Here is a 27,131-nt window from a genome sequence, read left to right on the forward strand (position 1 = left end):
TCCAGGGTCAAAACAAGGCAAGGCAACAATGAACTGGAAACACGGGAATACTACAGGCTAGACAATACTGAGCAGTGAATGAATGGATAACCAGGCTATAAATAGAGTGAGACTGATAGAGGTAACAAGACACATGTGAATGCAATAAGTGATGATGAGTCCGGCAAAGGATTTTGGGAAATGTAGTCTGTGAGAGTGGCAAGAGTCAGGGGTGGAGTGACCTCTGGTGGAGTTCATGGGCACTCCAGCTGGAGATCATGACATAAGCACTCTCAGATACAGAAAACATTTTTGTTTGGTTCTTCTAATGTGTTTCTTTGTTTGTTATTACTTTATATTTGCTTGTATGTTTTGAAGCTAAATTTAGTAACAGTAGTTAATAATTCTTAATATACAATTGTTTTGATTTATTATTAATTTGTAATTATTTAAAAAAGTACTTAAATTAGTAATTTAATAAAATTCAACACGCAAATTTGATATTCAGAGTCTGTAAAACAAATTAATTGATTGTAAATCAGCATTGAATCCTTTCATCCCTTCCAGGACAACAAGTGGGTGGGCAAGTTGGTTAGAAATATATTTGGTCTGAAATCATAGATATTTTGGTAAGACTTTATAATAACTTTCATTTATAAATCATTAACAAACATTATATAATGCTTAACAGATCATTAGTTAATATATATTCACATAGCTAGAAATATGAGATAATGTTCTTGTTAATGTTTACTAATGAACTTACTAAACATTACCTAATGATTAACATATGATTATTTAGTGTAAATTGAAATGCTTACAAATGTCAGTAAATTTTCAGTTCATATGATCTTTTTTTATTAAGTTATTATAAAGTGTTACCAATATTTCCTAATCTAGAGAAAATATAATTTTTTTTTTTTTTTAACAAAAATAACTTATTTTATTTTAATGTCTATTGATTCCTGAGTAATGTCTAGTCCACACTATACATGTTTGGAAATAGTTTTGGGAACTAACAATAAAACTAAACATTTCTATGGACAACTTGCAGAGTGTTTTGTGGATTTTGTTTTTGTTATTAGTTGCATTAATGATTTTCAAGACAATGTTTATAGTTGTAGAGAAATTGTTTTATTAATATAAACTCTAGTACCAGGAGTCCATGATACGCCTCATGCTCATGAATCTCATGCCACCCATATTGCTGAAGCTCCTGTACTCTCTAGGCCTGAAGTGTCACATCCTGCCTCTGTATTGGGGCTGCTCATACATGAGCCAGTGGCCGTCCATCACATTGCAGGACTGGCAGTGAGGCATGTGGTAACGGTCCATGTAGTTGTCACAGTCATCCATCATCTCATACATCTGACCCATGTAGTTCTCCCTCTCGTAGATCCTCATTCTGTAGGATCCCCTGTGCTGTAGTGGAAGAAAAGTGGATTAAATATTTTTTTTACTGCTTTTTCTATATGGTTGGGAAAAAACTATGTTTGCAAATGCGTAATAAATATTAAATTAGGAAAATTATTATATGGCAATTTTTTCCCCCCCAATTATATCAAAATATTCATGGAGCTCACCATACGGATCATACGGCAGGACCTGATGCAGTTGTTCATTCCAAACATAGACATGTAATCAGAATAGTCTCCCCTCCTAAAGAAATACTGATTTCCCATATAGTAGGGATTATCATACATCATCCAGCATCCACTCTCCACTCTGCAAGAGTGACAGCGGCTCATGTAGGAGGAGAAGTCACCACAGTCGCCCATACACTCAGAAGAGCGACCCTGGAAGTTCCTGTCCTCGTAGAAGGTGACCTGAAAATTCACAGTTTAACATTTAATGTGAATTTTTTTTCCATTTTCATTTGAATTGCACATTGAAAATTGTAGCTGGAATGAAGTTTACTTTGCCCATCATGGTTGCGCTGACTGATCCTCAGTAGTTCCACAAGGTAGAAGCTGAAGCTGATTCTGTTTGTTGGCTGACTGCTGTCACCTGTGCTTTTATACAAGACCAAGACTAAAGACTACAGGGCCTCTATTGTTAGTCAATTCCTGACTGTGCAGGTTGGCATAGAGGCTGTTAGTTAAAGTGTAGTATCTAGATCTTAGTTAATGTTTGTTAAAATTAAAAACCAGAGACTCCTGATTCAAATTGAGAATCACACTTTTATTTATTTTTTGTTTATTTATTTATTATTTTTTAGTCTGTGATTTACAAAACCTGAACCTTACTAAATATCTACTAAACTAAATAACATGAAATTTAGTAGAGGTTCTGAGAAAAAGTTTTTTCATTAGTCTATAAAAAAATCCAATAAAAATTAGGAAGTTTGTGAAACAAAATATGTAAATATCTAAATAAAAATATAAATAGAAGTTTACATAAAATATTTATGGTAACACTTTAGAATAGGGAACACATATTCACTATTAACTAAGAGTTTTACCTGAACAAACTCTAATTTGAGAGTATTCTATTCTAATTTGAACCCTAATTTGCTGCTTATTAATAGATCGTAATTTAGTTGTTAAATTTAGGTACGGGGTGGATTAAGGGATCTAAAATACAGTCATGCAGAATAAGGCATTAATATGTGCTTTTTAAGTACTAATAAACAGCCAATATGCTAGTAATATGCATGCTAATAAGAACTAGTTAATAGCTAGAATTGGTCCTTAAAATAAAGTGTTACCATATTTATCTTTCACCCTTTTAAGGTAGCGGTAGATTTGAATAGAAACACAGGAAAAGTTTTTACATCCACATTTAGTATTATTACAGCGAATTCATTTTTGAATTCATTGGTTAAACAAATGATTCAGTAATTACTAGATTTGTTCCTGAATGAGTCAGTATATTTAAATGAATTGGTTGAATGAATTAATTGACTTTTACTGGCGTAATGATGTTGAAAACACTGTGTAATAAATGTTCTCTGATGGCAAGTTTAAAGAACCCAAGTGCAGTTTTAATAAATCCAAAAGTGAGCAGATAAACAATAAACAAGACTTGATTTGGCTAGGCAAAATAAGAACATGAACATGGACAAAACTCTCCAAACAGTGGATTACATAAACAACAAAGGAACCAATGAGAACGAGACACATGAACAAAAGGGCCACATGGCAGGATCATTTGACAGGGTCAGGGAAACACATGACAGGGCAGGAACATAGACAAAAAATACAAAAACAAAAGACAAGAAAACCTAAACAAGAAAAAAAAATCTAAAACCAGTGTTACACACTGTGAAGACAGTTCATTTAACTTCTCTCTCTGAGTCAGTGGCAGCATGAGCACAGATTTAATTTGATGGCTGATGTGATTCTGTCAAAGGGTTGATAGACAGCTGAATCGTTGTCATTTAGGAATAAGATTGCATGGGTGTTTGAATCAAGAATGCACTCTTTTAAAGGTTAATAATGCAGCTCTACAAGGTTTTTATAGTTTTGCATTTTTAAATTCCTTTTTATTTTAATATTGTTTTCATATTTGCTATAGAATTCAGTTTCATTTTTATTAATTTTCATTCGCAGTTCAAAGAAAGACATTTGAATTTAACCTTAGTGAGGGTCCTGTGCTTATTTGTGTTCACACTCTAGTCTGAAGACCGTCAAAGATTTCTACTGACAGCTTTATTATAATGGAAGCGCTCTTTGCTCGCTTTCTGTATATATAATCTATATTACAATTTGGATAAAATTTTTAGTTTTCATGTGTAAGACCGCTTTGATCTTCTTGTGAAGCTAAACCTCAGGAACTCTCACAAAACAGATGCCATGCAATAAAACAAAAAACTTTCTAATCTGAGAAGATCTAAAAGAAAACTATTGTTCAACTGTCCCTTCACCCATCTTCAAGCCCCCTCCTTCCCTCTGGGGCACATGGCCTGGGTCACGGAAATTTGACTTAGAGGTGTCAAGAACCCAAGTTACTATACTTACATAGTGTATTTACTATATCTTAAGACTCTATGATTTTAAACCTTTCATGTTTAGTATCATTGTAAAGGTCTCCATGCGATTGGTAAAACTGTCTCAATTTCACAGCAGTCACTTATATTATGATAAGGAGTGAAAACTTTTGAAGAATTCTGTTCTGCTACTGAGAGGTGTGTCTCCCTCAGGGTTTGTAAGAATGTTTTCCTATCTCTGGCCAGGTGTGACTCTTGGTCACGGGATCCTTAGCAAACCAAAAGGTCTTTTATGGTTTTACATCTGATTTGAAGATTTCTTTTTTCTGGTCTGGGTATATAAGCGAAGTGGCAAAACACTACTTGGGGATTATGTAACCAGAAAACCCCCACACTGTGTGTGTGAGTTTCTGGAGCTCTGCACTAGAACTCTCACATGCTGCTGTGTGTCTCTCTGCTGTCAGGTATGCATCTCTCACTCTTAGACTCATCTTTGAGCAATTGATGTTATATATTTATCTGAATTGGAACTGAATTTAATTCTGAATTGGATTCTCATTGTTTAATTATGTAATTGGCTTGATACATTTATACCTGACAAATAAAATGTTATATTTGAATTATTATGAACTCTCCTGAAATCATTATGACTATCATGAGGAGGCTGATATGTTACCTCAAATCTATGGCCAGGATAGGTCAAACAGAGGTTCATGTATGAATGGAGCAGTAGGCACGTCATCTGATACCTTCTGACTTCTGTCTATCACTGATTCTAGCAAGCTGTACGGGAAATTACTAAATAAACTACACTTTTTTTTCAAGAGCAAGCAGTAGGCGGCCGGCAAAACAGGTATTAGTCAACCTACATCCTCTGACAAAAATCAGACTGGCGAGACTGGTGATTGTGAGATCTGTGCAGGCCACGTGAGACTCAAATGCGACATCGGGTCCCAGGTGAACGAATAATTAAAAGTATGGGATGTTTGGAATAAGTTAATACATAATCGATATCTGTGATCAGTTCTTAATTAGAAATACAGTCTAAATTTAATGATCCTTTGAAATTGGAGTCAGATTAAACATGGAGCTAGACTAAAATTGAAACTAAACCCTGATAAATTAAGTGAACTTTGCAGAAGCGCAAGTAAAATACCTACATGCATTATACCTTTGCCCACACCATTGGATTCCGTCGTTGGGCCAATTGGGTGGACCTTACACATGCTGCTATAAACGGCCACAAATAGGCCTACACTGCAGAGTTTCAGGAGAGACAATAGCATTTAACAGTAAAGGCTCATATATGTTCTTTTAATTTATGGAGAATTATAAGCGTGTGTATGATATGGTTTATGCACATTTGTTCAAAATAGCCCGTATGGGCAGATTGTTCACATGATGTAGGCAAAAGTTTTTTATTACACAAAGGATGCATGTTTTCATCATATTTCTGTCCATTACCATGTTGCACTGCGTGTCTACTTTTCTTCAAAGAAAATAATTTTCTTCATGAGAAAATAATTTTTGTCTACCTGATTCAGCAGATTAATGCAGGTGCGGTTCAGGTCGCGGTCTTTATTTCAATGGGGTCAGGTTGGGTACAGAATTAAATTAGTGCTGCTGTCGAATGACAGGTCAGATGTTCTGTTAATTACTGCGGGTGCATTGCATTGCAGTGCTGTGCAGGACTCTGCTTTAAACTGCTTTGCATCTCTCTGTCAGAAAACCTCACGTGCATGATGCACCAAATACAGGTTTTTCCCTAAACTGCCACACAGCTCGTATTTTTCCACCACGGGGTGAGAATATAATGATTATGAAGGCAATTATTTATTTTTTGATAATTATTATTTTATTTCAGTTAGTTTTTAAATAAACTGTTGTTAGTTTGTACACTGATCAGCCTCAACATTAAAACCAGCAACCTAATATCATGTAGGTCCCCCTCATGCTTCCAAAACAGTTTTGATGCATCAAGGCATGGACTCCACAAGACTTCTGAATGTCTCTTGTGGTATCTGACACCAAGACATTACCAATATATTCTTTACAGAACAGGTCATATGGGTTTTTGAAAAATATCTATTTTGCCGTTTATAATGTAGCTATCCTTAAATGAAAACAATCTGCACCACAGAAATACAATTAGAACCTTTTGTTGTGTGCATGTCATTTTACCAAGGACTGCTTCTCTAATCTTGGTTTTTATCTTTGTTGGCTAATCCTCTTAATTTGGACTAACAAACTCTCCGAACCACAACCTGTAAGTACGATTGATACGTTATGTGTACACTGCAAGTTACGAGGTAGGGATTCAATGGATTGGATATGTTGGTCCAGCACATCCCATAGATGCTCAATCGGATTAAGATATGTGGGATTTTCAGGCCAAATAATTCCTGAACAATTGTTTGCAGTGTAGCAGGGTACATTATCCTTCTGAAAGAAGCCACTGCCATCAGGAAACACCATTTCCATGAAGGGATGTACATTGTCTGCAACAATCTTTAGGTAGGTGGTATGTGTCAGAGTAACATCCATATGAATGCCAGGACCCAAGGTTTCCCAGCAGAACATTGCCCAAAGCATAACACTGCCTCCATTGGCCTACCTTCGTCCCATATACATCCCGCTGCCATTTCTTCCCCAGGTAAACAACACACACATGCCTGATCTAAATGAAAATGTGATTCATTAGACCAGGCAACCTTCTTCCATTGCTCCATGCTAGTTGTGATGTTCATGTACCCATTGTAGGTGCCTTTGGCAGTGGACAGGGTTCATCATGGGCACTCTGACCATCTACTGCTATGCAGTCCCATTGGCAACTAACTCCGATGCACTGTGTGACACCTTTCTATCATGGCCAGCATTACGTTTTTCAGGAGTTTGAGCTACAGTAGCTCTTTTGTGTGGTCAGACCTGATGGGCTCGTCTTCTTTACACACATCACTTATCCTTGGGCGCCTATGACCCCGGATGCCAGTTTACCGGTTGTCCTTTCTTGCACCACGTTTGGTAGGTACTAATTACTGCATAATGGGAACACCTACAAGTCGTCTAGCCATCACTATTTGGCCCTTGTCACTCGGATCTTCACTCAGATCTTTTCAGTTGACCATTTTTCCTGCTTCCAACACATGAAATTCAAGAACTGACTTTCCACTTTCTGCCTAAAATATCCCACCCATTGACAGGTGCCATTGTATAATCAATGTTATTCACTTTACCTGTCAGTAGTTTTAATGTTGTGGCTGATCAGTGTATATAGGTGTCTTCTTTCTGATTTCCCTTTCCAAGTGAAGCATGACTACAAAAGGAATTCTACAATTTCTTGTTTGACTGACTGTACAATATTGTGTGTTATAACAACAGTCCAGAATGATTAGAAAATTGTGGGGCACTTTTGTCTTTGTAAAAATAAAAAGTTATGTAATATGTCAAGGTTATGTAATATGTGATTAGATGTTACATGCTATTTATGTGGGAATTGTTGTGACTCTGCAGTCTGATTCTAGGAATCAGTATGCATGTGCCTGTGAAGTAATCTTTACATGGTATTGTATGAGCAAGTATTCCAATCACAGAATCTATGGTAATTTTCCCTTTTTTGTTCAGTCCCATCTATAATTGTGGCAACAATTCAGAAATCATGATAAGTTGTATACGTCTGTTATACTTTTACTATATTTTAGAACTAAATTTGACACTGTAGATCATTTTTTTAGACACGTTTGACAGTCTTGTTGACATTTGTGTTTTAGATCCTATCTGTCAGATCACCACCACTTTGTTTAAATGAGCTATTTGACAACACATGGAAAGTGTGGTTTTCCACATATATCAGCCTTTGGCTTTTTGGTTCCCACTATATTCTACTTCAGTTATGAAACATGGTATTAGCTTTAACTGTTAAGATATACACACACCTCTGTATTCCAGACCTCATGAAATTTCAGTTCCACCATTTTTGACATGCTCTGCTCTGAAAGAACTAGGTTTCATTGTTTATTTGTAACTTGTCCTTTGAAAGCCAAATTTTAATGTTACCACAGGATGTATTGCAAACAAATGCAGTAATTGCTCATTGTTTTTACATTTATTAATTTGTTTTGAAACTATGTTTATCTCATGAGAAGTTTGTTTGTTTGTGCATTACTCAAGTCAATATTAGTGGCATTAATGATTTTCAAGACGCAATGTATTTAGTGTTTTGGAGAAAGAGTTTTATTAATAGAAACACTAGAAAATTAGTACCAGGAGTCCATGATACGCCTCATGCTCATGAATCTCATGCCACCCATATTGCTGAAGCTCCTGTACTCTCCAGGCCTGAAGTGCCACATTCTGCCTCTGTATTGGGGCTGCTCATACATGAGCCAGTTGCTGTCCATCACATTGCAGGACTGGCAGTGAGGCATGCGGTAACGGTCCATGCAGTTGTCACAGTCATCCATCATCTCGTACATCTGGCCCATAAAGTTCTCCCTCTCGTAGATCCTCATTCTGTAGGATCCCCTGTGCTGTAGTGGAAAAGAAGTCCTTTTAGTTTATCAGCAAAATAAAAACAAAAATAAATAAAGAAATAAAGAAATAGAAAAAGTTAAAGATAATCCTATTTATGTTTATATGTTAAATAAGCTGAAATTGAGCTCACCATAGGAATCATACGGCAGGACCTGATGCAGTTGCTCATTCCAAACATAGACATGTAATCAGAATAGTCTTCCCTCCTAAAGAAATACTGATTTCCCATGTAGTAGGGATTATCGTACATCATCCAGCATCCACTCTCCACTCTGCAAGAGTGACAGCGGCTCATGTAGGAGGAGAAGTCACCACAGTCGCCCATATACTCATAAGAGCGACCCTGGAAGTTCCTGTGCTCAAAGAAAGTGACCTGAAAATTCAAATTTAATATTTTAGTGACTTAAAGTGAGAGATACCAAATCAAACATTTTGAAGCTAAACTTTGTGGAAATGGGTGCTGGAATGAGGTTTACCTTCATGGTTGCGCTGCTTGATTCTCAGTAGTTCCACAGGGTAGAAGCTGAAGCTGATTCTGCTTGTTGGCTGACTGCTGTCACCCCTACCTTTATACTAGACCAAGACTAAAGACTACACAGCCTCTATTGTTAGTCAATTCCTGACTGTGCAAGTTGTAACAGAGGCCATTCTAGCTAAAGCTTGGTATGTTGATCTTAGTACTCAAATTTATTAGAACAATACAAGTACATTGGTCAAAAAGAATGTGAATTAGATAAACTCTTAAGAAATGCTGATAATACTTTACAATATTGCTCAATTTGTTAACATTAGCTTATGCTTTAGATATCATGAAATAACAGTGAACAATATTTAAACTATGGTAATTGTAAAATGCTCCCATCATTCTTAATGCATCATTTAAACATGAACATTATATAATGTTAATGTAAACTGTTATTGAAATACTAATGATTGTGAATTCTAACGATCGTGTCACATTCTGTCTGCTGAGATACCTTCATCTGATTGATTTTTGATAACAGCGTAGGATGTATCCTTTGCTGCCTATATCAAACTAACTTGACCATGCAGTTCCTAGCATTTGAGTAGGAGAATAAAATTGTGTCTGAATACAGCCTAAGTTTGTATTTTTATCATGTTTTAGATTGAGAACTTATGGTTATATGGATTTGGTTTGTTTTTGTGTTTTTATGAGCATGCATTTTGGAATTATTCTTAGTGATTTTGAGCCTGTATCCTTAGCTCTGTCCTTGATTTTGGGATCAGAGTATAAGAGACAAAGCCTAGTGAATAGCCAGTCTGTAACACTAAATAACACATAACTAATGCCAGTTTTTGGGGTTGGTGGTGAAAACAGGAATTATTTAAGATGCAGCTTATGTTCCCCTCATTACAGATATGTAAATCGTCTTGATCAAACTAGTAAAACATTATAAAAGAATTAAGTAAAAAATTCGGGATACTTTTTTGTAATCTAGAAAGAAATGGAGATTGGTTGGAAGTTGTATTTTCAGAGTGTTGAAGTGTTGCTAATACAACTCATTGTGTGCTTCCTAGGCATTTACATTAAGAGAACATATTGACATATTGTGTTCCCTTTTATTAATTCCTTAAATTTTCTTTACTTGGTCTTAAAATAGTTTTTAAAAAGTCTTAATTTTACCTTCATAAAACCTGCAGAAACCCTATTATAGAGACTTTGAACATTTTAAGAATTTTTACAATGGAGAGCCTAATCGAACACCTTCTCACCTATGTTTAGAGAAAGGAAAATGTATATTTAGCCCCATTGTTCAGTCTAATTTGTTCTGTTTTGTTTTGTTTTGTTTTTGTTTAGTGTAACCACTAGCAGGTTTAATGACTCACTAAACTGAAGCTGAAAGCTAATTGGCAAGATTAGTTACTTTGAAAATGATTGGATATATGTAGAAGGAAGCAACTTTCATTTAGCCTCTCTCAAACCATTTTTGGCTGGCTGCATTTTGGATGGAGGCAAATTGTGGCATCTTTTAACGTTTCCATTCTCATTGGTCATTTTCGTAATGAGAACACCCTTAATGCTGTCGGCCACAGTGATTGCAACTCATCTGGGCTACCATGTATGAAAGAAAATTATAAAAAATCAATTTTTAATTTATATACATCTGAGTTATGCACATTATTTGGTAAACTGAGTAAAACAATATTTAAATTTATCAGCTATTATTTTAATTTCAAATACATTTGAATGAGGCTCTGCATTCCGTGCCTCTAATAAACAACTACTACCCACATGGCATTAACCTTTGATAATTGGCTTAATAATGTGGTTCATAACTAATTCCTGATGCTGCTCTGCAACAACTCTCTCCACACATGATAGAGATAGTCTGTCAATATATTCTTATAAAAAACACTAAGAAAAATATAATGGCAGTAATCAATTTAGATTTGGATTAGCTCAAAGTATCTGTTGGATTGTCACCAGTGTGTGACATGTTGTTGTGATAGGTAATGTTAATGTGAAAGCTTGCAATTCATGCCCTTATCCAGGTTCAAGTTCTAATTTCGATTTAGAAAATTGAATGTAGCATGTTCAAACACAAATTTCATGACTAACCAATGACTTTGTTATAAAGAAGTCACACAGAGTGAACCAAATAAGTTATGAACGATTTTAGTACATTTGCAAAGATTGCAGTGTGCCTGTTACAGAGGCATATTTAAAAACATATTTAAAGTCTGTTTTTATGCTTCAGCATACAGTATGAACTTTAATTTGAGAAAATAGGTTGACTCTTCTAGTCTCTTGTCTTCTACCAGGTGCACTTTTTTTAGGGGATAAGAGGGGTAGCATTGACTCTGTCATTTCTTAAACTTGTGTTGTTGTTTTTTTGTGGGCTACTGTAGTTGTAGTGGCATTAATTATTTTCAGAACACAATGTTGAGTTCTGTAGAGAAATTATTTTATTAAAACCCTTGGTAACTTTAGGCAGTTTCGATTTGCATGCTGTTTAATGTTTGATGATCACGTTATTTTACATATGCATCTGCTTATATACACTATCGCTTGTTTCTGCTTCTTTGCCTGTGTTTTGATCAGGAGATTCTGTACTCTTTCAGTAGATGTGTAATAGCGCCCCCTACCATATAACTGTGGTATAACTATATAAAACACAAAGTCTGAAAATACCGTCAATGGAGGGAAAGCGTTGTCTTATAAATGACAGAAAATTATGTCAATGGCGGGGAAAGAGTTAATAACAATTATTATGAAAAAGTAACCATGAAATGTGTATTAGCCTTCAGAACGTAAATAGTTTTATTTTAAGTGTGATTTTGTAGAATACTCATTTTCACTACACAATGTTTGCTTTTGTAGAGAAAATATTTTATTGAAACACTAGAACTCTAGTACCAGGAGTCCATGATACGCCTCATGCTCATGAATCTCATGCCACCCATATTGCTGAAGCTCCTGTACTCTCCAGGCCCTGAAGTACCACATTCTGCCTCTGTATTGGGGCTGCTCATACATGAGCCAGTGGCCGTCCATCACATTGCAGGACTGGCAGTGAGGCATGCGGTAACGGTCCATGCAGTTGTCACAGTCATCCATCATCTCATGCATCCGACCCATGAAGTTCTCCCTCTCGTAGATTCTCATTTTGTAGGATCCTCTGTGCTGTAGTGGAAGAAAGGTCAGTTTAGTTTATCAGCCAAAAAAAAAGATAAATCTATGTTATCTTATAAATTGAAATTGAGCTCACCATACTGTAGGATCCCCTGTGCTGTAGTGGAAAAGAAGTCCTTTTAGTTTAACTTTATCAGCCAAAAAATGTTAAAGATAAATCTCTTTATGTTTATATGTAATTTTAAGTAAGCTTAGACTGAACTCACCATAGGGATCATACGGCAGGACCTGATACAGTTGCTCATTCCAAACATAGACATGTAATCAGCATAGTCTCCCTTTCTAAAGAAATACTGATTTCCCATGTAGTTGGGATTATCGTACATCATCCAGCATCCACTCTCCACTCTGCAAGAGTGACAGTGGCTCATATAGGAGGAGAAGTCACCACAGTCGCCCATACAGTCATAAGAGCGACCCTGGAAGTTCCTGTCCTCAAAGAAAGTGACCTGAAAATTCAAATGTAATATTTTCATGATGTAAAGTGAAATAAACCAAACAAATATTTTGAAGTTAAACTTTGTGGAAATGGGTGCTGGAATAAGGTTTACCTTCATGGTTGTGATGGCTGATCCTCAGTAGTTTCACAAAGGAGAAGCTGAAGCTGATTCTGCTTGTTGGCTGACTGCTGTCACCTGTGCTTTTATACTAGACCAAGACTAAAGACTACAGAGCCTCTATTGTTAGACAATTCCTGACTGTGCAGGTTGGCATAGAGGCCATTATAGCTGAAACTTTTTATGTAGTTCTTAGCACTCGCATTTATTAGGACCCTAACACTTTGGAAGTTTAAACATTTTTAGTACTCTGTATTAGTGATGTAAATTCAAGTACAAATAACCAAAGGTATTATTTCTCACAGCTAGGTATTTCGCATAGTGTTATATTCAGAGATAAAAATTTAGCTAGGCTAGACCTGTAGCCCACTGACCTCGTATGTAGTTTTATAAAATACAGTACTTCTACTGCAATCAATAATGCAAACAATACATAATGCCTTTTCCATTGTGGGGAAGATTGCCACTTATAGTTTGTTCCTCAAATGTATATTTAGCTATATTTGGTAAAGTCATATACAGTGTCCCTTTGCTAAGTTCTGCCTTCATGTTGTTACTGAACAATTCAGCAACTATTGTCTACCATTTATTTTGCTTTTAGCTATTGCTCTCTTTTAATGTAAGTCCAAAGAGTATCCGTGTGTTCGGATAATTTCTATGAAATTGTGTATATAGAATTAGCGTAAACACAATCAAATGTTGTTGCTGAGTGATTCTTATCAATAAAACAATGTACCCAGACAGAATACAAGCAGTATTTGTTGTTGTAGTTGTTGTTTGTTTCTTTGTTTTTATTTTTCCCTTCTCCAAATTCTAAATAAATTTTGAGAATTACATGCTTTGCATTAAATTGTGTTAAAGCCAGCTAAATACAGGTGCATCTCAATAAATTAGAATGTCGTTGAAAAGTTCATTTATTTCAGTAATTCAACTCAAATTGTGAAACTCGTGTATTAAATAAATTCAATGCACACAGACTGAAGTAGTTTAAGTTTTTGGTTCTTTTAATTGTGATGATTTTGGCTCACATTTAACAAAAACCCACCAATTCACTATCTCAACAAATTAGAATATGGTGACATGCCAATCAGCTAATCAACTCAAAACACCTGCAAAGGTTTCCTGAGCCTTCACAATGGTCTCTCAGTTTGGTTCACTAGGCTACACAATCATGGGGAAGACTGCTGATCTGACAGTTGTCCAGAAGACAATCATTGACACCCTTCACAAGGATTAACTTTTCCACGACATTCTAACTTATTGAGATGCACCTGTATGAACATGCAGTATTTCAAAAGAAAGAACAGAGTATCTGGTTTTAAGCAAAACCTGTTTTATTCTAGCTTCATTTATTCCTTTTTTTCAGCACTTGAATGTAAATTTCAGTAAAAAAAAAAAATGTAGCAAAGATTAGAAAATCACTTTTTCCTGCTTACATATGCTATCACTTGCTTCTGCTTCTTTGCTTGTGTTTTGATCAGGAGATTCTGTACTTTTTCAGAAGATGTGTAATAGCGCCCCCTACCTTAGAATTGTGAAAACACAAAGTCGGCAAATTCCATCAATGGAGGAAAAGCGTTGTCTTATAAATGACAGAACATTCTGTCAATAGAGGGGAAAGAGTTAATAATTATTATGAAAAAGTGTTTTCTTATGAATTTTGTTTTTGTTTTTGTGGAATACTAATTTTCACAACGCAATGTTTGCTTTTGTAGAGAAATTATTATTATTTGGTGGTGTTGTTGTTGTTGTTTGTTTGTTTGTTTTTATTTTTCCCTTCTCCAAATTTTAAATACATTTTGAGAATTACGTGCTGTGCATTAAATTGTGTTAATAATTATTATGAAAAAGTGTTTTATTATGTATTTTGTTTGTGTTTTTGAGGAATACTCATTTTCACAACACAATGTTTGCTTTTGTAGAGAAATGATTTTATTGAAACACTAGAACTCTAGTACCAGGAATCCATGATACGCCTCATGCTCATGAATCTCATGCCACCCATATTGCTGAAGCTCCTGTATTCTCCAGGCCTGAAGTATCACATCCTGCCTCTGTATTGGGGCTGCTCATACATGAGCCAGTGGCCATCCATCACATGGCAGGACTGGCAGTGAGGCATGCGGTAACGGTCCATGATAGAGCACAGAATCAGCACAGTCACCCATACACTCATAAGAGCGACCTTGGAAATCCCTGTCCTCGTAGAAGATGACCTGAAAATTCAAAGTTATTCTTTTAATGTTTTACAGTTATATAGATCTATGAAATTAAAGTCATGTGAATTAAATGTAATGTAAAATTGTTGTTGGAATGAAGTTTACCTTGCCCATCGTGCTCAGGGCCAGATTAACATAAGGGCTAGGCAGGGCTGAAGCCCCAGGGCCCGTGGATTGAGGGGGCCCGACGTGATTGGCTGTGGAGGAAAGGAAAATTAGACCTAGAATTAATGGCCATTGGGAGCACCCGAGCTTTTCCCGGTGTGCCGATTCCATAAATCCCACCACACCCCCACATATTAGTGTCTGCGCTATTTCAGTCCAAAAGATATGAGCGATAAACAATGTCTTTGTACTCGTTTATACTAGAGTTGCGGGTATCTTTTAATCACCTCTGGTTTACTGTAGCGCATGGGAAACAAACGCTAAAAGCCAAGTGATGAAACGGCACTAAGTTACCTGATTAAACCGTGCAGCGCAAGAGAACAGCTGGACCACACCGGACCGGTGTGTCGCGCCTGCACAGCGCTGACGACTGCAGCTTGACACTTTCGCCTCTCTATTGAAGTGATAATAAGCAGCACTTGCCCATTTGAATTCCACACATGACACTTATATTTGAACAGTAAAGTCTCTGTGGTGAAGCTAGCAGAAACCAGATTGAATAGCACCGACCATGTAAACTGAAGTGTAGAGGTAAACTGTACAAAACTGTAAATAAGCAATTTAATCCACAGCACCACACCTAGCTATTTAACATGCATTTACTGACACTGTAGAAATATGGTTAATGATGTTTATTATTAATGTCACGAAAAGTGTTATAGGATAGGCCTACTTGTAGCCTATTAAATATTGGTTCAAATAAAGGCAATAAATCTATTTTATAAAGGTTTACTAATACTATAGTTAACTCTGGATTCAAGAATTAGCTTTTCATTAGGGCAACTACAAAGGAAAATTTAATAGTTCTAATAAGTATGGGGGACTGTGTGGGCAAGATGGGCTGAATTTTAGCACCAGTCCAGCCCTGATGATTCTCCTCTTCTAGGGCCAGAAAGAAGACCTTCTAATAATAAAACTATTTAAACTAAACTCCTTAAGGGAGCTGTATATGCTCAAAAGTTGTTGCTGCTTCTGGAAACCTGTTTGCTTTGACTTCATATATCTGGTGTTAATGTATTTATTATTTTAATGTGTTGTAGCCTTGAATATTTAGTGTGCATACACATTGTATCTGTGTGTTTTGGAGATTTGATTCAAAAAAATGAATTATTCCTGTTGTAGAAAACGTTGTGGCACCAAGATAGGCTACTGTGAAGGGGGCCCTTGGGTTTGCTATAGCCCCAGGGCCATATGTGTTCTTAATCCGGGCCTGATCATGGTTGCACTGGCTGATACTCAGTAGTTCCACAAATGAGAAGCTGATTCTGCTTGTTGGCTGACTGCTGTCACCTGTGTTTTTATACTTGACCAAGACTAAAGACTACACCCTGTCTGTTTCCTGCCGGATCTGTTTCCTACATTGTTGTGATTTGATCTGAACGAAAACAGCGTATCCTTGTGATGGAGCTGACACAGAACAGCATACGCTGTTTACGTCCAGCTGATACTCTCCAAAATGGTGCTACAGGGTGATGCGGAGGAGACAAATTGTTGAATAAAGTCGTTATTTTTTCTTCTTTTGCGCACAAAAAGTATTCTCGTAGCTTCATAAAATTACTGTTGAACCCCTGATGTCACATGGATTATTTTATAGATCTCTTTGCTACGTCTCTGGATTTGGGAACATTTCAGTTGTGTTGCTGTCTATGCAGGGTCAGCCAGTTCTCACATTCCATCAAAAATATCTTAATTTGTGTTCCGAAGATGAACGAAGGTTTTACGGGTTTGAAACGACACGAGGGTGAGTAATTAATGACAGAATTTTAATTTTTGGGTGAACTAACCCTTTAACCTCTACTTCTATTTGGGATCTGTCAAGATAAGAATAGACACGTTTTTTTTCTCCCTAAAAACTTTAATCTGACAAGATTGTGGTTGGAATATGTTTGACTGCATGTAAAGAGAAATTTCAAAAAAATAGGTCAAAATAAAATAGTTTTATTTTGAAACCACACACTTAATTGGTTTTCACGTGTGAAATTTGGAAGCTATGCTAAAGATTCATAGCAGTTGGAATATGAAATCTATGAAATCTTTAACTAAGGAATAGAGAGAAGTCTTAAGCTAAGAGTAAGGGCGGGGTTGACCTCGTTGCTATGGATGATGTCCGCGTGCTTACTAACTATGCACACAGTGATTGGCTGATAGGGGAGGGGTCTCTGTCAGAGATTTATTCAGAAAAATATTGTAGAGCACGATGTTGCCATATATAAAGGTTTAAAAATAAAAATGTTTATTTTAAAATGCAGGCTAATTGTCACTAATTAAACAAGTATATGTTCAGCTAATTGTCAGCCTCTTACATGTATGCTTCTCGTAAACAATTAGTGAATATGCATGTAAACAGACTTTTAATTAACAGAATAGAATTATCATGGCTGATAGTAATACATGCAAACGTAAAAAAATAAAAAATAAAATAACAAAAGCTGGACAGAAGAACAACTGTTACTTCTTGCCCAACTGGTTAATGAAAACAAGGATATAAGCAAAGGAACATTTAGAGTTGGGATAACCTCCAAAACCAAAGGCGATACCTTTTTAAAAGGTTATTACCATCAAATGTTTCTAAAATGTTTACATTCAGAGGCAGATTGCCGGCAACAGCCATTTTAGGATAGTTTGTGGTTTGATCTTAGTGACTTAGGAGTCCTCTTCACTACTCCTAACCTTTCACAGATTTAGGAGCTAGTTTAGAGCTAAAACGCTTTGTGAAATACTCTTAGAGCAAAAATTTAAGAGTCCTAAATTTAGGATTGACACACCCATTATTTTAAAGATTTTTAAGAGTTATGAGCTACTTTTAGCCATAAGATGTTTTGTGATTATGGGCCCTGGTATTATGTGAAAATTAAGCAAATAGCCATAAAACAATTAAGCCAACTGACCACATTAATAAATAAATTTTTGGTATGCTTCAAAAATACAATTATTTATATATAAAATGTCTCTGCTCTCCACTGAGGTTTAAGTGCCCTGATCAATTTAAGGGGGTCTGAATACTTTCCGTACCCACTGTATGTTTCAAGCTTTTACTGTGCATTTTTGTTGTGTGTTAAGCTCTGGTGTATTTTTGTTTTCATTAATCAGGCAAATATAGGTGGTATTAATTAATTAAAAACACAATGTTTAGTTACAAATTATTTTATTGAAACTTTGAACACTAATACCAGGAGTCCATGATACGCCTCATGCTCATGAATCTCATGCCACCCAGAGTCCTAAATTTAGGATTGACACACCCATTATTTTAAAGATTTTTAAGAGTTATGAGCTACTTTTAGCCATAAGATGTTTTGTGATTATGGGCCCTGGTATTATGTGAAAATTAAGCAAATAGCCATAAAACAATTAAGCCAACTGACCACATTAATAAATAAATTTTTGGTATGCTTCAAAAATACAATTATTTATATATAAAATGTCTCTGCTCTCCACTGAGGTTTAAGTGCCCTGATCAAGGTTGCAATACCCTGGTGATTTTTGAAAGATTTTTAAAAGACATTTATAGTCACTGGCTGTGGATTTAATGTTGCACAGCTGATATAGTGATTTTAAAACTAGCTGATATTTTAATGTTTGAGACTATTTAAATAATTTTACTATAAAATGTTGTTCGCTATTGTCTTAAACAGGTCTTGAATAATTAATTATACAGTGGGTACGGAAAGTATTCAGACCCCCTTCAATTTTCGACCCATGAAGTTCTCCCTCTCGTAGATTCTCATTTTGTAGGATCCTCTGTGCTGTAGTGGAAGAAAGGTCAGTTTAGTTTATCAGCCAAAAAAAAAGATAAATCTATGTTATCTTATAAATTGAAATTGAGCTCACCATAGGGATCATACGGCAGGACCTGATGCAGTTGCTCATTCCAAACATAGACATATAATCAGCATAGTCTCCCCTCCTAAAGAAATACTGATTTCCCATGTAGTTGGGATTATCGTACATCATCCAGCATCCGCTCGCTCAGGTAAGAGGAGATATCAGAGCAGTCGCTCATGCAGTCATAGCTGCGACCCTGGAAGTTCCTGTCCTCGTAGAAGATGACCTGAAAAGTCAAAGTTATTCTTTTAATGTTTTATAGTCATATCTATGAAATGAAAGTCATGTGAATTAAATTTAATGTACAATTGTTGTTGGAATGAAGTTTACCTTGCCCATCATGGTTGTGCTGGCTGATCCTCAGTAGTTCCACAAGGTAGAAGCTGAAGCTGATTCTGCTTGTTGGCTGACTGCTGTCACCTGTGCTTTTATACTAGACCAAGACTAAAGACTACAGGGCTTCTATTGTTAGTCAATTCCTGACTGTGCAAGTTGGCATGGAGACCATCATAGGACCAACATACATGCTTTTGTACTTATCCTGTCAATTGTTCTTCGGAATACCTTTGACCCTACATTTTTGTGTATAATGTTCTACAATTTTGTACAAATGCTGTAGATTCAAATGTGAATGTCAAATGTATGTTAACTTTTTAATGTATTTTTTTGCTGTAAGAATTTTATCTGATTAGCACATACTGTACAGTGTGTGTGTACTGTATGCTGGGTTTTCCACCTCCACTCCATTTTCTGCACTCTATTCACTGGTGAAATAAAACCTTTAAGGCACAAATTGCATAATTGTTGTCTGCTTTCACTCTGCAGTCCTCATGTACTCTAAGTTGAGAACAGAACAGACATGGAGGGATAAAAATTCAGAAAAATCTCTTGAAACACATCTTATCCAATCTGGACTGAAACTTACTGTTGTATAAAATAAGAATACTACGTTTGAGTTAAATATTTGTAATGTATTAATATAACAGAGGGTGTAGAAATTGATTTGTAAATAAATATTTTCTTTTATTTAAAAATAATTGAATTCAATCAACTGCATCAGATGGTTGCTGTTATCATTAGCGATTTTGCATCATTATATACAGTATAGACTGATCAGCCACAACAATAAAGCCACTGACAGCTGCAATGAATAACACTTTATCATTAGAATGGCACTTGTCAAAGGGTGGGATATATTAGGCAGCAAGAGAGCAGTCAGTTCTTGAATCTCATGCGTTTGAAAGCAGGAAAAAGCAAAAAGTGACTTTGACAAGGGCCAAATAGTGATTGTTAGACGACAGGGTCAGAGCATCTCCAAAACAGCAAGTCTTGTGGGTTGTTCCCGTTAATGCAATAATTAGTACCGGTGCAAGGAGGAAAAACCGGTGAACCGGCTTCATGGTCATGGGTGCCCATAGCTCATGCGTAGACAATGTCATGCTCTGGGCAATGTTCTGCTGGGAAACCTTGGGTTCTGGTATTCATGTGGATGTTACTTTGACACATGCCACCTATAGTGAACAATAAATGTACTTAATTGAATTTGAAATACATTTATTTTGTGCTAAGTGTACTACAAATACATTTATGTATTTAATAAAAATACCCTGCAATTGTACTTTCAGTATACTAAACTGGTATACTTAAAGTCTGCTAAATTGAAACTTAATGCACTTTAATTGTGTGGAAGTAGTGCTGAAGTCCAACTAAAGATGTACTGAAGTATATTTGATTGTGCTAAAGTGGAACTATTGCAAATACACTTTAGGTACACTTTAAATATCTAGCATTTAATATTATTCAAAGATCATGCAATCCTCATCAATAGTGACATTAAAACACATTTTAGGCTTAATATTAAGAAATGTGCATTGTGCACAATTAGTAAATAAAGTTGAATTATATGTCAGTAAATATGGATTTGAAATATACTTAGTATGAAATAAATGTATTTTATATATATTACTTTTTTACTAGGGTTAAGATTGTTGCAGACCATGTACACCCCTTCATGGCAATGGTATTTCCTACTTGCAGTGGATTCTTTCAGCAGGATAATGTACCCTGCCACACTGCAAAAATTGTTCAGGAATGGTTTGAGGAACATGAAAGTTGACAATAGTTCAATATGTTGTCCTGGCCTCCAAATTCTCCAGCTCTCAATCTGATTCAACATCTAAAGGATTTGCTGGACAAACAAATTCAATCCATGGAGGCCCTACCTCCCAACTTGCAGGACTTAAAGGGTCTGCTGCTAATGTCTTGGTGCCAGATAAAGTTCACGGTACATGTTCAGAGGTCATATGGAGTCCATGCCTCGACACGTCAGACCTGTTTTTCCAGCACAAGGGGGACCTGCACAATATTAGGCAGGTGATTTTAATGTTGTGGCTGATCGGTGTATTTGGGATTGTATGACTTTGGGTTTGTATATTAGTAATGAAGAATCTATCCATATAGACCTGTAGTTTCCGACTCTCTTTCTTATCCCCTATTATGTGCTTATAGCCAAATATATCGCAAGATATGTTATAAAATCTAATAAAATCTAAAGTCAAAGGCTACTAAAGCTTGTTTAATGATTTGTCAACATCCCCTTTATTCCACAAGTTTAATAACCTTAAGTACTATACCTTTTCTTGTTTATATAAAATAATTGATTTACATTCTGTAGTGTTCTGTACAGAGAGGTGGCCAAATCAAAAATTTGATTTCAGGGTACATGCATCCAAAGTGGAACATTGTAGCACTGTAGATCAAGCTGCATGTCACATTCTTGACACAAAGGCAGACTACTGGCTACATTCAAGCTGTCAGTGTGTGGGATTGACAACTACATTTACAAAACTACATTTAGTCTTGCAATGTCCTGTTCACATAGCAATGTACAATAGCAGCTGGTGTTCTGTTTGTATGAATGTGCAATGGGAGTCAAGCCCATATTCTGTCGCCTGCAACCATAATGACAAATATAATAATAAAGATGCATTGTGGCGTCAATAAAACTGTCTAATCACATTTGAAACGACAAAAGTCCTGTTGAGGCACAAGTTATCTGTCAGATCTAAATGAAGCAACAGCAGCATTTATGCATGTGTGCAAGCAGTTGAACACTGCTGCACACAGGTGTCTTGCACTGCACTAATGCTGGAATGTGCCAACCATTAGTAGATGCCCGGGAGTGTGTCCCCTCTTTACACCTGATCCAGAACCACTGACTGCAGTTTTTTGCAGTAGCTGCAGGGTGCTGGACCAAAATACCAGGTCTATCTCTAGGCTGGTACTGACAATTTTGAGCAGGACTATGAGTTGCTGACCCACATCAGCCAACATTTTCCTGTCCCGGACTCCTTTGAGATGCACAGCCCTGGTCAATGGAGGAAGCTTTCCCTGTACCCTCTGCCCTTCCAAGGTGAATAGCACTGCCTGGGTGGTGCTTGGTGTTCTGAAGAGCAGGGTGTTGGCCTCAGTCGCTGAAGTAAGGCATTTGCCACTTGGTTGAGTCTCAATGTGTACTTCCCCTGAGACAGGCTTACCTTGCAACCGGTAAGGATGTGTCTGAGGGAAGCAGGAGATAATAATAATAATGATACTTTTTATTTATGATGAACATAGGGGACATGATTGGTCTTCTCCCAACAACTGCTGGAGGTTTTTGGGTGAGGTTGGGACTTCATAGGTTGTTCTGAGTAGAAAGCTGATTCTACTTGAATCCATCTCCTATAATTCCCTCCAGCTGATTTTCCTCTTCTCTTTGCTTTTCCAGTTTGTCCATTGTTCTTACTGGGCTTGAGTAACAGTTTTAGCATGCCTTACTGCCTCCTCCTAATGCCGGACTTCCAGGACAATCAGTTTTCGCCGCTCTGAAGGTGTAGCCTTGTTTCACCAGGATCTGCCCTCACACAGACCCAAACCTCCTTTTCCCTGTTGAACATGGCCCACAATGTCGGCATGCTGGATTGCTGATTTTGCCTGTTGTTCAGCTTCATTCTGAGTCCATTTCCGTCCTGATGTTTGATGTGGTCCTGTAGTCCATAATGATGAACCTTTGGTCAGACAGCTTTCCTTTGAGAATAGAGATGCTTACTTACTTTACTTGGATGGATTGATCTTCATCCTGGCCCATGCAATGTTCTCTTGGAGTTTCTTTAACAGGTATCTGGTACATGGTACTGTTGTGATTAGGGTTGTCTTGTCGACCATATTGGCCCTTATTGGTGTTAAATGGACTCCAGACTTCAGTCGCTTGTTGCCAACCACCCACTTAGACCCCATGATAATAGCCTCCATTTGGTTGGGTTTGCTCCCAAAAAGCTCAGGAGGATTTTTCTTGACCCCCCCCTCACTGTGCATTAGGACGGTATAGACACACATCCAATACCAGGCAGATTTGTAACATCTTTAGTTCATTGGAACTTCTTAATTATCACCCTGATGGTGGAAATGGAGATTTTCAATGCTTTAGCTAATTTCTTACAGCCACTTTCTATTTTGTGAAGCTCATCAATCTTGTTCTGCACATCAGAACTAAATTATTTAATTTTGATGGATGATTAAAGGGTTAGTTCACCCAAAAATTATATTAGCCCATGAATTACTTACCCTCAAGGCATCCTAGGTGTATATGACTTTCTTCTTTCAGATGAATCCAGTCAGAGTTATATTAAAAATTGTCTTTGATCTTCCAAGCTGTTTAATGGCAGTCAGCGGCTGTTGCCGTTCATCAGTCCAAAAGAAGTGAAATAAAGTGCATCCATTCATAATAAAAAGTTCCTCACACGGCTGCAGGGGGTGGACAAAGGCCTCCTGTAGCGAATCGATTAGTTTTTGTAAGAAAAATAACCATATTTAAAATGTAATAATCAATTTAATCTAGCTTGCGCTCACTGTTGTACACAGAAGCAGCTCCAGAAAGATGATGTAGGACGTCGGTGTTGTCAGAAGTGACGAACACGGAAGCGCAGAGGAGTGATCAAAGCAAAACAACGGTCACGAATTAGAAGTACAAAACGAGGATTTGTGAAGAAGAATGTCGGAGTATTTCGATATAAGCTAAGAGGAGACTGGTTTTCCTTTGCTAAAGTAAGGAAACTTTGCTTCCTTTGCTCCTGTAAATAAATGTTGGTTTTCACGAGACTCACCGGCGCATGCTAAACGCCCACATCTTACGTCATCCTCCCGGAGCTGCTTCAGTGTACAACTGTCGGCACAGTCTAGATTAAAGTGATTATTACGTTTTAAATATGGATATTTTTCTTACAAAAACGCATTTGAATTTGGCCTTTGTGTTCCTCATATTTCCAGTCCAGTCATGGCTGGACAATTTCATGCTCCTAGTCACCTTGGTGTGCTAACAAATTTGAATGGGAATATACTTCAGAGATATTTTAATCATAAGAATTTTTAGGGGTGCCAATAATTGTGGCCAACATGCATTGGAGAAAAACATTTATTTCATAATATGAGTTTCCCTCCAATTTCAATTGTTTTACTTCAATGATAGGTTAGAATTTTGTGCCATATTGCTGAAGCTCCTGTACTCTCCAGGCCTGAAGTACCACGTCCTGCCTCTGTAGTGGGGCTGCTCATACATGAGCCAGTGCCCATCCATCACATGGCAGGACTGGCAGTGAGACATGTGGTAGCGATCCATTATACTGTCACAGTCGTCCATCATCTCATACATCTGACCCATGAAGTTCTCCCTCTCGTAGATCCTCATTCTGTAGGATCCCCTGTACTGTAGTGGAAGAAAAGTCTGTTATATTAAAGTTAAACCGGCCATGTCAACATCAAATGTGCACATCTAAAACAGTGTAGCAATGTCTCTTGTAAATCAGAATTTTGAAAGGATCATCTGTTTTTTTTAGGAAAAAGGATATTTAAAAAGATATGTATTGATTTTTTTTTTTAGCAAAAATTTCCCTTAAAATCATAGATTTTTTTATGGGCACATAAAAATGCTCACAGCTCACCATAGGAATCATACAGCAGGACCTGATGCAGTTGCTCATTCCAAACATAATCCTAATTCTGTAGGATCCCCTGTACTCTAGTGGAAGAGAATACATTTATATTTAGGTTTAAAAGGCTGAACGTCTGAGATCAAATGTAAATAGGCTCAAATGTGTCCTCTTTCTCATAGACTATTAAAGCTATGATAACATTTGCAAATACATCCAAATGTTCGTGGAACTCACTAGGGGTGCTCCGATTGATCGGCTACTGATCACTATCGGCCGATAATCACGTTGGGATGATTGATCGGCGGTCTCTAAAAAGGCCGATCTCAAAAAAACGATCTCAAGCTGATGACGCTGCCGTGAGAGGTTTGGCATGACATGCAGCGGCACCGTCTCTGTCCGGTACGGGTGAAATTATTATAATGCTGAAGGTGAGGTACTCACTTCATATTTCTTCATTTAATTAACTTATAAAATAATTTGAAAACCTTGTGTGAGACGTCATTTCACAAATAGCGTGAGTGAATCGCCGCACGCGCTCTCACTCTCTCTTTCTCAAAATATGCAAATGGCTTCAAATCACCACACATCGCGTCTATAAGCGAGCTGCACAGTTGACACAGGAATTGTCACTTGCACAGTCGAGGCAGTGTCACATCGTCACTAAAGTTTATAAATTGCATTTCTTTTTAATTCTTGCCAGTTTAACCATTCAGCGCTCGCGCGATCTCCTGGAGACCGTACGCTCATGCACACTCGCAGCACACACACATAACGCCAGATTCACATTACTCCGTTTGCAGTGCATACGTGGTGCATATTTTTTCCGCGCTCATGTTTACGGATTAAAGCACACGGTTGCGGTCCGACAGTGCGTTCAGGAGCGGTGCGTCTGCTGTAGTGCAGAGATCGTTTCCGACCGCACCGAGTCTATTGCTGCGCTGCAAGCATTGTTTGCAGTAAATATGAACATGGATTGACACGAAAATGTAGTAATTACACCATAAATGCATATTATTAAAGGCTACTGTGTTTCACAGTCAACACATATGGCTTTTTGGCTAGGTTTAAAGGGAAAGAAGATAAAGATAAAGAAAACTTTTAGATAAAAAAAGACAATAATAGATGGCACTCGCGGAGGTAGGATAACAAAGTTCTTTATTAACCGCAGGATTACTTGTAATAAAGAATGCATTTTGCATTAAATGCAAAAGAAAAGGCAGTAGAGCTGACTGTTTCTGTCAATGGTAAGTTTGTGAGAACGTAAGAAATGTGGTCGGATTCGACGAAGGAGCGGCCAGTGGGCTTGCGGCAACCACATGTGATGACCCCGGGCTGGACTCTGCTTTCACAACGAAACAGTAGCAACGAAACACAGCAGCAACAATTTGGCCGGCGTTATGCAAATCTTCCCACATCGTGACGTAGACATGTGGGGGCGTGTTTGAACGAGCCGTTTTAGGAACTGCACTGCCCCCCACCGTCATTTTGATTTTTTTATAGTAACAACAATAATTTAGCCTAGTTCAGTTAGAAGACAGACACTTTTAAAAACGAAACACGCGAACGACAGTGTTTGCTGATTTTCAGTTTTATATACCTATTTAAACTTTGTGTAGCCTATGCAGCCGAATTATCCACTATCCTAGTTTATGATATATTTTTGTCATAGATTAGGAATATACATATATTTTTTCATATTTATTGATCGGTATCGGCCAATACCGAACCCTAGGTATCGGAATCGGTATCGGAGGTGAAAAAGGCGGATCGGAGCATCCCTAATTTAAACGTTGTGTAGCCTAAGTAATTTGTTATTTTATTAGGCATATATGGTGTATTTTTATTTGTTTTGTTAATAAAAGTTCTATGAGTTTGACGTTGTTGTTGCTTGAATTGAATCAACGCCGAATTGCTGCTAATTTGAAAGTGAAAATAAAATACACACGGCACTTTTACAAGCCATTTAAAAGCGAAGAAAATAGGGAACCTCAAACGAACTAACACCCACCTCCCCACCCCAACGGTGATACCGGTATTACTGGTGTTGTCACACGTCGATTAACCGGTGGGAAAATTTCCTCACCATCACAACCCTAGTTGACTCTTACCTTTTATAAAGAATATCTCTTTGGTATTTGAGACTTTAGTCTTTACAACTTTACAGATCTTCTTTATGCATAGCTTGTAACACTTCAAAGAGAAAGGAAAAATTGAAATCGCATCATATGACCCCTTTAAAGTCTACTGTGTTTCACAGTCAACACATATGGCTTTTTGGCTAGGTTTAAAGGAAAAGAGCACTTTTAG

At 37.1% G+C, this 27,131-nt stretch overlaps 2 protein-coding genes and 1 pseudogene across 2 annotated transcripts; all 3 read right to left on the reverse strand.

Annotated features, from left to right (window-relative positions):
- Nucleotides 1-1,101: 1,101 nt before the first annotated feature.
- Nucleotides 1,102-1,961, reverse strand: LOC107658280 (gamma-crystallin M2-like). Its single transcript, XM_016446776.1, has 3 exons — nt 1,897-1,961; nt 1,563-1,805; nt 1,102-1,401 (listed from the first exon to the last, which is right to left on the reverse strand). Exons 1-3 carry the CDS (start codon nt 1,906-1,908, stop codon nt 1,219-1,221), a joined length of 438 nt encoding a protein of 145 aa, XP_016302262.1. The 5' UTR covers nt 1,909-1,961; the 3' UTR covers nt 1,102-1,218.
- Nucleotides 1,962-8,160: 6,199 nt separating this feature from the next.
- Nucleotides 8,161-9,116, reverse strand: LOC107658278 (gamma-crystallin M2-like). The gene is made up of 3 exons (XM_016446774.1): nt 8,914-9,116; nt 8,568-8,810; nt 8,161-8,433 (listed from the first exon to the last, which is right to left on the reverse strand). Exons 1-3 carry the CDS (start codon nt 8,917-8,919, stop codon nt 8,161-8,163), a joined length of 522 nt encoding a protein of 173 aa, XP_016302260.1. The 5' UTR covers nt 8,920-9,116.
- Nucleotides 9,117-11,779: 2,663 nt separating this feature from the next.
- LOC107658275 (gamma-crystallin M2-like) lies at nt 11,780-19,282 on the reverse strand (annotated as a pseudogene).
- Nucleotides 19,283-27,131: the final 7,849 nt, after the last annotated feature.

This window comes from Sinocyclocheilus anshuiensis, unplaced genomic scaffold, assembly GCF_001515605.1.
Source record: "Sinocyclocheilus anshuiensis isolate Anshui unplaced genomic scaffold, SAMN03320099.WGS_v1.1 scaffold263, whole genome shotgun sequence".
NCBI classification, from domain to species: domain Eukaryota; kingdom Metazoa; phylum Chordata; class Actinopteri; order Cypriniformes; family Cyprinidae; genus Sinocyclocheilus; species Sinocyclocheilus anshuiensis.

Bases quoted from the DNA above. Each gene is read 5' to 3' on its own strand.
- LOC107658280 (XM_016446776.1), bottom strand. The intron at 1,402-1,562 runs GTGAGCTCCATG...CTTCCACTACAG, and splicing joins CCTGCCGTATGATCCGTATG to CACAGGGGATCCTACAGAAT.
- LOC107658278 (XM_016446774.1), bottom strand. The intron at 8,434-8,567 runs GTGAGCTCAATT...TTTCCACTACAG, and splicing joins CCTGCCGTATGATTCCTATG to CACAGGGGATCCTACAGAAT.